The sequence below is a fragment of the Tripterygium wilfordii genome, chromosome 13, assembly GCF_013401445.1.
Source record: "Tripterygium wilfordii isolate XIE 37 chromosome 13, ASM1340144v1, whole genome shotgun sequence".
Taxonomy (NCBI): domain Eukaryota; kingdom Viridiplantae; phylum Streptophyta; class Magnoliopsida; order Celastrales; family Celastraceae; genus Tripterygium; species Tripterygium wilfordii.
Window position 1 is genome coordinate 495833 of NC_052244.1, and position 13023 is coordinate 508855.

At 38.1% G+C, this 13023-nt stretch overlaps 2 protein-coding genes across 2 annotated transcripts; both read right to left on the reverse strand.

Moving 5' to 3' along the window:
• Nucleotides 1–100: 100 nt before the first annotated feature.
• LOC120013059 (mitochondrial substrate carrier family protein B-like) lies at nucleotides 101–4474 on the reverse strand. The gene is made up of 7 exons (XM_038864691.1): nucleotides 4015–4474; nucleotides 3165–3341; nucleotides 2903–3052; nucleotides 2571–2672; nucleotides 2386–2456; nucleotides 2201–2268; nucleotides 101–723 (listed from the first exon to the last, which is right to left on the reverse strand). The coding sequence occupies exons 1-7, from the start codon at nucleotides 4258–4260 to the stop codon at nucleotides 485–487; spliced, it is 1053 nt and encodes a 350-aa protein (XP_038720619.1). The 5' UTR covers nucleotides 4261–4474; the 3' UTR covers nucleotides 101–484.
• Nucleotides 4475–6236: 1762 nt separating this feature from the next.
• On the reverse strand, nucleotides 6237–11210 carry LOC120013438 (BEL1-like homeodomain protein 9). The gene is made up of 4 exons (XM_038865244.1): nucleotides 10068–11210; nucleotides 7343–7713; nucleotides 7154–7214; nucleotides 6237–7042 (listed from the first exon to the last, which is right to left on the reverse strand). The coding sequence occupies exons 1-4, from the start codon at nucleotides 10809–10811 to the stop codon at nucleotides 6569–6571; spliced, it is 1650 nt and encodes a 549-aa protein (XP_038721172.1). The 5' UTR covers nucleotides 10812–11210; the 3' UTR covers nucleotides 6237–6568.
• Between the last annotated feature and the right edge of the window lie 1813 nt (nucleotides 11211–13023).

Below are 13023 nucleotides of genomic sequence, written 5' to 3' on the forward strand. Positions count from 1 at the left end.
AGTGATTTCTCTTTCACGTCCCAAAACCGACGTATAAAGTACATAAACAGGATATTATCCTACCATTGAATCAGGGAATAGATGTCCAATTCAGCAACAATTAAGAATACAAGGGATGGAACACCTCCTGTAGAGGCCAATAATAAATAAGATTCATGACAAAACTGTTATGATGGTGAACTGATCATCGAAAAACCCAAAATGTTCTTGACAGGCAATGACCTAGAATACATGAAATTGATACCCTACTACATGTTAATTCACTACCTATATATTAAAAAATCTCATGGCAGCAACTACAAAATTTACTACCATGTAACATTTTCAACCCAAAAAAAAAAACACATTGCTTCTATCTAAGATACATCTTTTCCTAACATGGTTCTAGTATTTTTGATCTCCATAATAGCATCATGAGCCTGAATTACCAACTAACCTCCGGGAACACCTTTAATGGTAGAACACGAGAATAGAAATGCAGCCATCAACTGCTACGTACAGGAGACAAAAGCATCTTCAATGTCTCATAAGTCATGAAGACAATGCCAACACCAGGTACTACCTTGTAGTATTCAGGTAGAATGCCTCTATACAAGCCTCGCAAGCCTTCTGACTTGATTATGTGCCTAAATGTCCCAAATAAACCAGTAGTATAGACACGGGCTCGGCCCCCTGCCCCTTCCAACTGCATTCTTCTTCTTACAAGATCCAGAGGAAATGTTGCTGCAAAATATAACCACCGCAGCAAAAAGTGAGGCAGGCATACCAAAAATGACTTACTACCAAACCCGCAATTATCATCATCAAAGCTTTATCCCAAAAGTTTGGGGTAGGCTACATGAGTTTATGAAAACATCAACGGGAATTCACCACGTGTATTCCTTTACTCCATTTATTTCTATCATGAATCATACATTCATCTACTCCTATTAACTTCATGTCATTTCTTATTACTTTCAGCCATGACTTTTTAGGTCTTACTCGTCGCCTCCTACTCTCTCCTATACAAATTCTCTCGTTTCTCCTCACCGCCGCATCACTATCTCTACGTTGAACATGTTCATACTTCATACCATCTTAAACGATTTTCTCGTAACTTATATTCAAAAGGTGCTACCCCTCACTTAGATCTAACAATCTCATTTCTTATCCTATATTTGCTAGTGTGACCACACATCCAACGAAGCATTCGCATTTCCGCTATATGCATTTTTTGGATATGTTGTCTCTTGATAGCCCAACACTAGAAGCCATACATTATTGCGGGTCTTATAGCTAACTTATAGAATTTTTCCTGCAACCTTAAGGGAATTCTTCGGTCGCATAAAACCCCCATATGTGTTGTTTCACTTGCCAAATAAACCAAGCATCCTAAATTTCACAGTAACCAAACACCAAATTTTCAGTCACATCACAATCCCAAGCATTGCTGGATTGAAATACCTTACATACTAATTTCCCACACTATTCTGCCAGCTCTCTTACCAGAAACCCAGTCAGAAAACACTATGAATATCGATTTCTTCGCTGCTAGAAAAAGCTAACACAAAACGTTTCATAAAGATCAAGTATGATGCTAAAGCTTGAACCAAGATTTGGTATGTTAGTTAACTACAGATGGGCTACCTCGTACTCTAGGCCATACACTTGTCCCTAAGGTCTCATTCTTCTTTTGGGAGGCTTTATGGGGTAGAATTCTCACCATTGACAACTTACAGAAAAGAGGCTTCTTTTTGCCTAACAGATGCATCCTTTGTAAGCAAGATGAAGAAACAATCTCTCATCTCTTGTTGCATTGTCCCTGGGTTTCTAAAGTTTGGAGCATGGTTTGGAGTCTTATGGGAGTCAATTGGGTCCCCTGTAGTAATTTGAGCTCGGAAATGGAAGCTTGGCAGCCCCTCACCTCTTGTAAATCCAAAGCCAAGTATCTGCTTATGGTTTTTCAGGGCACCTGTTGGTTAATCTGGAACGAGCGGAACTCTAGAATTTTCCGCAAGAAGGAGTGTTCGATGGGGATTTTTTTGGATAATTGGCTTTCAGAGCTTAAGCTCTGGTCGATTGGGACTTGTTCTACTATTTTCGATTATATCAAAAATGTGTAATCAAGTCCGCTCTTGGGTTGCACCCCCTTGGTGCCGTTAATAAAAAAAAATTCTTTAAAAAAAATAAAAGAGTACTCTAGGCCATACAGACAACTTACCTGTGGATGATGCAATCCCTGATAGACTACCACAGGCGAGACTCACGATGACAGTGGAATCGTTGGGCCTGTAGTCAGTAACATAAACAGTTACAATTGAATTTCAGAACTTGCACTACAAAAGAGAAAATACACAAAGAAGACTAGATCTTACTGCTTATTGAATACCTTAAACAAGTTTTTACCTTCGAGACTGCCAGAAAGATCTGAGAGACTCGTACACAGAAAAGCTAATGGCTAAACTTGGCCCAACACCCTGCATCAGATAAAGTATTGCACTTCGCAGTTAATTTTAATCAACAACCTGCATCAAAAGGTATATCAACAACAAAAAGCTGTGCCACTATTGAGAATAACAACAAATGTATACCAATAGTGTTGCTCCAAGTCCTTTATACAAGCCCCAAAACCCTTCTTCTCTACAAATAGTACGAAATGCATGCGAAATGCCTGTGTAGTACATTGTACTTCTCTGAAAAATTCAAAATTCAAATAAAATTAAGACCAAAATTTCAAACAAAAAATGTATGAGAACTAATTGAGAAGGGAACATCAACCTATATCAATTACCATATAAATTTGTGCATGCTAAAGTCATTGATAAAGTTAAAAAGATGCAAATAACTAACAAATTTGGAACTGCTGACCATTCTGAAGAAAACAATATAATAATCATCAAGAGCTCGAGAATGACGGTATCACCTGTGCTGCAAGGCGTGTCCTAACAAGGTCCAATGGATATGTGGCTGAGGCAGCTGTTATTCCTGCCAACCCTCCACCAACAAAGTGCACAAAAAGGTCAGCACTTGCACTTCCCTTAAGATTTTTCAGGCCAAGAAACTGTTGCAGCCACTGGAAAGAACAAAGGGAAAAATAAACTGATAGAAGCATTTTCCAAGGCTACAAATTCCTCAACATCAAGCAGCACCTAAAAAGGTTATTTCTGAAATAAATCTGCACTTACACTCTTGTAGTTTTCATATGCATAGAAGTTAACTGAAGAATACGGGAGACGATGAGCAATCGTGACTAGATTGCCTTTCCAAAATGCTCTAAATCCCTCCTCATTAACAATACGCGAAGCCTCACGCCATATGCAAGGTTTACTCAAAGTCGATACATCAGAATGCATACCTTGCACCTAATACGGAAAACAATGAAAAGTAGTCAGAATACCAAACTAATAGAATGAGGCTCAACAAAGTAACAATAATATGATTATGATGACATTCTTAGGTTGCATAAACCGTCAATGTGATCATCCAGATAAATGCTTAGTATACTCCAGAGACATTTATTTTTCGAATGGAAAAATTTTATCGAGGCACCAAGGTGGTGACAGAGACAATCATCCATGTGATTCACAAAGCAATGTAAGGATACGACAAGCCAGCCCCTGCTGTTCAGGATTCACAAAACATCAATTTTACCCACACATGATCATCTTTCTTGTCCTTAGGATCCACACATCGAAAAGTTATTGTCACTAAAGTTTCACTCATCTATGAAATTTCCAGAAAAAACGGTATGATTACAACAAAAAGGTCAACAAAAGATAGAGAATTTGTATCCCTCGACAATTAGGAAAAAAATAATAATAAAGGATTAGGATTCAAGTAATTTTCCCTCGAATCAGAGAGTAAAACTTCTTTATTTTCCAGTAAAGAACACCACTATGCACCAATACCCATTCTTTCCCATTCCAGAAAACGCATAAAACCTAATCAGCAAAGACGAAGATTAGAATGTTATCCTAATACTCTCATCCATGAACCCCTCATTCAACAATGGAGTCGATGCAAGACAAGAAAAACCTGGAAGAGAATGGTGAGGCGAGCCAAAGGAGCCGTGCAGGTCTTGCTAAAGGCACCAGCAATACCGCCAGCAAGAAGCTGCTGCACAGTCCCTATCTGGGACTGCTGGTGCATTGACGGCTTATTGTGGTTTTGCTGCTGCTGCAAAAACTTTCTCGTCCCAGCGTCGACCACGCTGCCGTGAGCGGAATTAAGCGCTCTCTGACCTCCCTCGACAACCACGCCAACTCTGGCTTCCATTTTCATTACCTCTTTTTTGTCTCTATCTTCTCTGTGTAAAGGTTGTTATTGTTGTGAGCTTGATGTCACGTGGGATGATTGCAAAGACGGATGTAGAGGAACAGGAACTCTATAATTTGAGAAATCGAGTCATGGCGGTGCTGAACGGAGAGAAACCCTAGAACATAAACCCCTGATTGAAGGGGAAACGCAAGTCATAGTTTAGGGCTAACCAAAAAAAAAAGGTTTCGGATCAAACTCATAATTCTATAATAACATAATATAATTTAATTGACCAAACTTTAAATCGAATAATAATATAATTTGAATTATAATTTAGATAAATAAATTAAATAATATTTTTACATTTGCACCTAACTCGAATTTAAATTAGACAAAAAGTTTATATTTAAACTCAAATTTTAAACATATAATTTATGTTTAACTTAATTTAATTCGGATAGAATAAATTTGGTTATCGTTTTGTCACATTCCCTTGTATGAAGAGGATTTTTTACTTATTTATTATAATTATTAATTCTATTGCATTCAATGTTCATGACTTCATGGACAAATTATTATTTACTTATTAGGAATAAAAAAAAATAAATGAGTAAAAAGAACGCGTTATTATTATTATTATTATTATTATTTTCAACAAATATAATGGTGGAATAAATTCTGATTAAATAAAATGCACTGAAGAAAAGTAAATGAAGACTACTCCATTTTTTGTTCCAGATTCAAAGTTGTTTATGGCATAATTCAAGCATAATTTAGTTGTGAAGAAAGAATTGCAAGGAATATTCGAAGAATATAATAATATGGTCAAAAAGACTAAAGAGAAGACATGTTAGGTATTTTGAGGACACGTGTTTAGTATTTTTCGTGTAAAAATATGACTTCAGACGATGTTGTCTGACTAAAAGTCTAAAACTGCCTTGTAAAACATGAATTCGGTGGATATGACATGCAAGCATAGGTTAGACGATTGCTCGGGAAAGCACCAGGAGAAGCTGATAAACGTGTGGGATAGGGATCCGGACGGTCTTATGACCTGTGCACCAAAATATTTTGGAAAAATCATAGATTTATAATATTTAACATAATGAATATGATCACTTTTTTTTTTAAACAAATATCAAATTTATTATGATCGAAACATTGGATGCTTTGAATTTGTATTTAACAATATAGAATTGTCTGTTCGATCGTTTGGGATAGGTGATGCTTGATAAGTTAAATAATTTCTTTTTGTTTAGTGTATTTTGTGTTCGTTTTCAATTATTATTCAATTGTTTGTAAAGAGCAATTTGGATATAAGAAAAATCTGCTTCTTCTAAGTAATTGTTGATTGGTAGGGTTGTTAAAAAAAATCATCAAAATCGAAAACCAAATCAATTTCGATTGTCCAGTTTTTATAAAAAGAAATTACACATTTCTCTACCAAAAATCAAACCGAAAAAAAAAAAAAAAAAACCGACCATTTGGGACAAAAGAAATTTTCTTTATGATTAATTTAATATGATGGGCTGAAGAATACCATAAGGCTCCTGATGGGCCACTTACCCCCGCTTTAAAGTTTGTAGTTGGTTGGGCGGAGAAAACTGTGTCCTTCTTATCCTAATTTGATGGGCTCAACAGTCGGGCTCCCAGGCGGCCCACTACAAACAGGCTTTTTATGAACCATTCTACCGGCATCAAAGATCTAAATGGGTTGGGCTCTAAAATGATGGGCTGCGAAACAAATGATTGGACCGAAGCCTAGCTTTCCGCTTATTGATCCTAATCTGGAGTCCATGGACTTAGGAGTTACGACTTCTGACTCAAGTGCCACCAACGGGCCCAGAAGATGATGGGCCTGTTATTATTGGGCAGGTCAATAAATCCCGGGCCGAAGCAAGCACAACTCTAATCTGGAAACCATCAACTTCCATAGAATCATCAAGAAAAATCATAGGTAGACATGTACAATTACGAGAAAACCCCAAAAAAGCTGTCCTAAAAATTGGGTCTCATTATCAAGGGAGAGGACAATCTACAGCCAGTTCACGCTTTAGTCGATTGGCCTCTTGATGATCATATCATTTCTAAACAATATAATTGTAGATATACAGAAATTTTACATCAATCTTGCATGATTCTTCTTGCATGATTATATTTAATGTATATGATATACGCTGCTTCTTCACCCATTAGCATATTACACCAACTCGTCTGGGGCAAACCATTCGACCCTTCAGGTTCCCCTAACAGCTTCTGAGTATCGAGACAGGTTCGGCTAGCCAACAAAATCATGCAGAAGTTTCCCCACAGCAATGCCACTTCCAAACTGTCAATTTTGTACAAAATTACCCATAACATATCCCTCATTACTTCCCTCGAGACCAAATCGTTGAGCTGCATTTATAGGATAAGAATCCGATAAACCGATCCCGTTATTCTGGTGGAGACCAAGTGTTAGGGACACCCCACTACCAACTGCCATGCCTACACTAACACCCATATGTTGATGGCCTGATAGATTATGGTAAGACAAGTTCAGTGCCTCCTCGCTCTCCACAGGTGGAGGCGCAAAATCATTTCTACCGTGTTTCGAAGGAGGGTTATCATGAAATCTCTGGGTGGATGTGGATGGGTTTTCGGACACAAGCGAGTTCGATGAAGCTATATTATTATCACTTGACCTGTTGGCATTTCGATCCTCTCTTGGCAAAGCCTTTTGAGCTTGCCGCATCTCTAGCATGTGTATTTCCTCAACCATTGGCTTCCAGAGCCTGACTCTTGCATTGATGAACCAATTAGAAACCTAGTAGACAAGGATATAGTTTGATGATCAGTACGAATGCAAATGTTACTGAACGCAGACAAATAAACATTGAAAACTAAAGTAGGATATAGAGCCAGACAGAAGGCCTACCTGGCTCCTTGATAGACCAGTTTGTTTGGCCAACATTAGCTTGTCGGTGTCCGTAGGATAACTGCGAATTCAAAGAAACAATACCCGGACAATGTAAGGATACTTTAGCCAAACAAAAAAAACAACATTAGCCAACCTAAGTGGGATACACTAATACTAGTATTGTCAAGTTTAACCGAATGTACTTACGGATGCAGGAAGTGTTCAAATAACCATGCCCTTAAAACAGAAACAGCACGTTCAGGAAGCCCCCTTTGGGGTCGCCACACAGGTTGGTGATCATATGAGCCTGAGCTGTGAATGGGCCTCTGGCCATAAATGCCTCTTTCAGAGTTCCCGAACCGAGGGACTTCATCTTTACCATTGCTTATTGGACCTTGGGCCGTATTGTTGAACTGAAGCTGGTCAGTGATGGCATTTTTCAAGGACCTGAAGTGTTTAGACATGGCTTTTAAAGCCAAGTTAGCATAAGGAGCTGCATTGCTTAGGCCAGCCACGTATTCAAATGATGCCACCACTGCCTGCATCTGTTGATAGTATTGCTTGTACCTCCTGTAAACCTAATACACGACATCGGTAAGAAATTACTGACAGATGTAGAATGGCAGAAATCAATAATAGAAAAAACACGACCACTAGTTTGGGGACAAGTAAAAGTTTAGGGTTTCCATATCTTTTGGTAAAATTTAAAGTTCCATGTGTGAGTATCACACCTAAGAATGCATGTATAGAAAAGTGCATATCACGCAAACAAAAATTATTCAAACAATGGAATCGAGTACAATTGGCTTACCAGAGCAATCATGTCACCGTGGCAGAAGAACATTTAACAGCAATGAACAACTAGATAGATCTTAGTTAGAACTTGGAAAAAAAATCATACCACTGGCTTACTTAAAATACAAGCTTAAATACAAATATCTAGAGAGATGCTACTAGATTTATGAAAAGGAGAAACGCTAGTACAAGGGAAAACTGAAACAATGAAGAATGAAGCAGCAAGGTGAAAAAAATCAGCTTTGATAAAAAGTTGGAGTAGCCAAATTCATTCATCTGACCTTAACTAGCAGGAAACAAAGCGCATTGCTGTTAGCTCAAGTCATGGGTAGCAGTATATCAAGGTCAAGGGTCAACAAAAAACCTCATGTCGGTCTAGAGATAATCAGTAAATTAAACAGAAGCAACAACTTTGTATCGACAAACTAATTGTAAAATAACAGTGCATGGAATAACCGACATCATTAGTTCTGGCTATTAGAGGGTTTCTGTTCTGTTTAAAGGCTCAAAAACTTTGAAGATCAGGGCATTGCTTTTATTTTCCTAGACAAGAAGATAGCCTGCTAGCTAATAAAAGGAAGAAAAAGAACGGCAAAGTTTGGCTTTGCGCTGAGGCTAGTGCCTCAGTGCCTTAAATCCCTCCTTGCCACTTGCATGGTGCACTAAAGGCAAGAACTTAGCTAGTGTTGTCTCCCCTTTAGGGCCTTTAAAGTTCAATTTCCTGCCTTCACCCAACTCTCTTTTGCACTTTTTACTACAGTGAGTTAAGTCTATAACCTATTAGTCGTAACCTAAACCTAATATTAACCAAGTGCTGCCCTTACTTTCAACTTGAGATGGAGTGAAGAATCAACCTAAATTTTAGTTTCAACACTTGGTTTAAATCAGTCAGCACCTAGTTTTAAGAAAAATTTCAATTTAACAAGAAGCACTACAGATATGGGAAGACATGGCAATAGAAGTGATCAAACCTTATTTGTGCATAAATTCCCTCAAAAAAAATCAAAAATGAGAAAAGTCACACATAGCTAAAATAAAAATCTAATGCATATGTTATAAGCCCATGGGTTACCATGACTTAATAAGATGCGTTTTAAAGCCTAGTCCTGGAAGGACCTGGCAAAACCCTGTCATGGGTTGGCTTGAATCTGGGAAAGTGAAAAATATCTTCCAATGATAATCAAGTTTGGACAAAAGAGTTCATTGGTGTTTCCTAACATATGCAACTTCCACAAGATAAAATGCAAATGGAGGAGATTGTTCCACCTCACACACTCTTACAACCCAATCTTAATTATTTGCTAACTTGCTACATTCCAAATCAACAGAAACAATTCCTTCAAAGAAGTTCAAAAATCGAGAAATCTACTTGTCTGTCTTTTACTATTGTTTTCCATAATATGCTTCACTGACACAAAATTTTTTTTATTTTAAGAGTATAATTCTTTTCAAATATGGATTCCTTTTAATCACTTTACAATAAAAATGCGTTCCAAATTTGGTCTCATTGTCACCTATCCCAACTCTTTAATTCTTTGATTGTTTCAGACACTTCACAAAGAAACAATCTTAGTGCATATATTCCCCTCCCACACATCACCTTTTCCAAAAAAGATGATTTTTGTGATCACCGAGGCCATCTATTCCTCAAAAACAAGAATCCAATTCATATTATTTTATTCAGTTTCGAGGAAGCCAATCAGCCATTAAAGAACACTCATGCAAGACCCATCAAGTGCATGTTGGCTCAAAGCAATAACTCACCTGAACACATTAAATAATTGAAAGAGCAAGCAGCCTCTGACAGAAAATGCTTCACTTTCCGTATAAAGACTTATTATCTTCACCAAAATTAAAGGCAGACTACTAATTTAATGACTATATTGCACGATTTGAATCACCCAACGAAAAATAAATATGAACTCGAATTCACAAACAAAATAAATAATCGGTTCTGATATGGATCTCAGCAATTTCTATCCGGTTATCCCAGCTGTTGATTTCTGTGCATAGAATTTCATGCGCATACATCTGATATGGAGCCTAGAAGCATCCACTTAGCTGCTGGGATAACTATGATTCAATTGCTGGGATTTTTATCCTTTTGGATAAATTATACACATATATTTATTTATACCTCGTCTAGCATTGAGAGTAGCCTGGACTTCTTTCGCCGATTCTCGCTCCCATCGAGACAACTAAGCAGATCCCCACTACTATCCATCGAAGGTTCCATCAGAGCCGAATCGGGGGCAATCTTTTCGGCATAAATTGCTCGACCAGCATCACACAACTCCTCCATCAATTGCTGCGCAGGCTTCAAGAATTTCGACCCCTTCAAAATCGAAGAATAACCGGTAAACGGTCCGAGAGGAACCGAGCTTCTGGAAACCTCATTAGAAGCAGAACCACTGCCAGCACCACCAATTATACCAGCTGGAACCATATAATTGAGCTCTAGAGGAAGATTGCTATGGTGGGTATGATGAGAAGAGAGAGATAGAGACAATCCTTGACCAGTACTGGTACTGGTGGTATCACCATGCCCATTATATGACTGGTGGTCATAATTACTTCTCAGGTTTTGAAAATTCTGATAAAAATAAGGGTTTATAGGGAGTGAAGATTGTGGATCCAAGAAAGGGTGGTGTTGTGAGGTTGAAGAAACAAAACCCATCAAATTACCATTCACTCCTCCCTCTTTCAGTACTCCAACTGGAGGGGCGCAAGTGAGCAAATCTGAAGAGAGTAGTGAAGGATCGTAGAGAGGAATTAAGCCTGAATCAACACAACCAGCACCGAAGTGGGTTTGAGCCACGTGCCGAAGCTTATCTCTCCTGCTTTGTTGCGGGACATGGTACGGCTCAAACCCTTCCGCCATAGCCAAAACCCAAAAATAGCTCAGAAAAAACCCACAAAGCTTAATCAACTTTCAACACTTCAAAAGACACATGAACAAATAGAAGAGAGAGGATTAATAATTTGGGGTAATTTAAGAGAGAGAGAGAGAATGACTGCGAGTAGGAGGCAGAGATGTGGTGACGATGAAATGGAAGGTTATAATGATCTTCTACTACTACTACTACTACTACTACTACTGCGGCTGGAAATATTGTAGAGATGCGCAGGTTAGCGGGGATACGTGAAGGGGTGAAGGGGTGCTCACTTCACGCAAATTCAGACACACAAAAACGCAAATTCACACACAAGAAAATCTTTAGATAGAGACTGTGGTGAGCATAGGGTTTGGAGAAAACGGAGGACGACCGGCTATTTCCGGTAATAATTGAGCTAACTGTGATTGCAGATATTTCTGACAGGGGTTTCCTGTAGGGGATTTTGTCGTATTGTGTGGGGGTTATTGCCATTAGTGGTTGTCACTTTACGGATGTGCTCTGTGTGCGTTTTGTGTATAATTTTTGGTTAACTAAATCCTATTTTGGATTTCTTTATTGAGCACCATATGAAGGGTTGATTGATAACGAAAAGAGAGAGTTGAGCTGGTTATCTCTTCGGACATAAGGAATGAAAAATCTCGAAGAGATCAATAGTTTCATTTGATTTGTGTTTGCTTACCCAATTAACATGTCGGTCGATTTTTGCTTACCTAGGTTTATGGATTTTATTTTATTGATAATCAGGAGATGATGACGCACGTGAGATTGTGAAAACAGATTGATGAAACAGCAAGGAAAAGAAAGGTTGATTTTGCCCTTCTCAACACTCATCCCCAAAGTTTTGCTTTTAAATCTCGTTTTACGAGGTTTTTTTTTCTACTTTAATTATTATATTTTAAGTAACCTTTTTATTTAAATTCCCTTTCAACTATTTTCGCCAATCAAAACACACAAACACTTACTTTATTTATTACGTGAAATAGAAAGATGATCGAGTTAGACAAAAGAGAGAGGGAGGGGGGTGGTGGTTGCAATGATTAATGAGTGAGCTTTTACTATATTTAGAACTTTGGAGTTTGAATTACAGTAATAATCCAGGAACTTAACCTAATTGAGGCAAAAGATGTCAGTGGGTTGTATTATTAAATCTCTCTGGTTGTGCATGGGCATGTCATTAAATGGACTATGTTTCCCAAGGCTTATAATGAGAGGGGGCAGTGCTTTTCGGACAAGACATGCTCTCTGTTGAAATAAATAAATAATAGACATTCAAAACATTAACAACCACAATCAGAGATTGGGATTTCACGTACTGTGTATATAAATAATTAAGGATGAAAGGTACTATATGTCTCTACTCATCAAGACGAATAGGTAGGCCATTTGGCAGTAATATTGCTGAAGCAATGTGCCCCATGGCCATGGGCACACCGTAATTGCACCTATCCACCTAATCAGAATTAACCATGTCTAAAATTAAATTGTTACCCCTTTTGATTTCCCCATAAACTCCCGAGGATTGTAATAATTTTTTTCCAAAATTACCCAAACTTGCTTTATTTAACCTACATATGTGATCTGAGGCTTGGAGCACTCCAAAATCCGATGGATAAATAAAAGCAACAAGAACCAGGAAGGTGTCAGTTTACTGACAACTGAAAGTCTGATTGATGGTGATTATGGTTATGATCAGGTGACACCGTCATGCTATCATCGTCAGTTTTCCTGTTTTCTTTCACAACACAAAATCTTTTGCTTCTTCGATCGCACGAGATATCCCCCGAGTTTGCCGTCCCTCGACTAAACGGAGTTTCAGTAACCGTGCAGTACTCTTCTTTAATTTCAATTTCCCATTTATTTCTAAAAATTCTCTTTTTTAACTTGTTGCACAGCTCACAAGAAAGAAAGGGACGTAAAAAGAAAAGTAAATAAGGACTGTAACTGCGTCACCCTGTTGCGTGAAGGGGACCTTTCATACTGTGCTTGTACTGATTATCAATGTACTGTAGTACTACTAATTATTAATCAATTAATTAATAAAGGATCTGATGCGGTTCTGCCGGAGAGTACCTTCTCCTCATGTTTGGACCGTCCGATGTTCCTTGATTATCGTGTTCAAAGTTCAAACTGATTCTTCTTTTACTGACTGTCAAGGTTGGGGGCACCTCCACGAGCCTATGTGGAAGACTGGTGGTT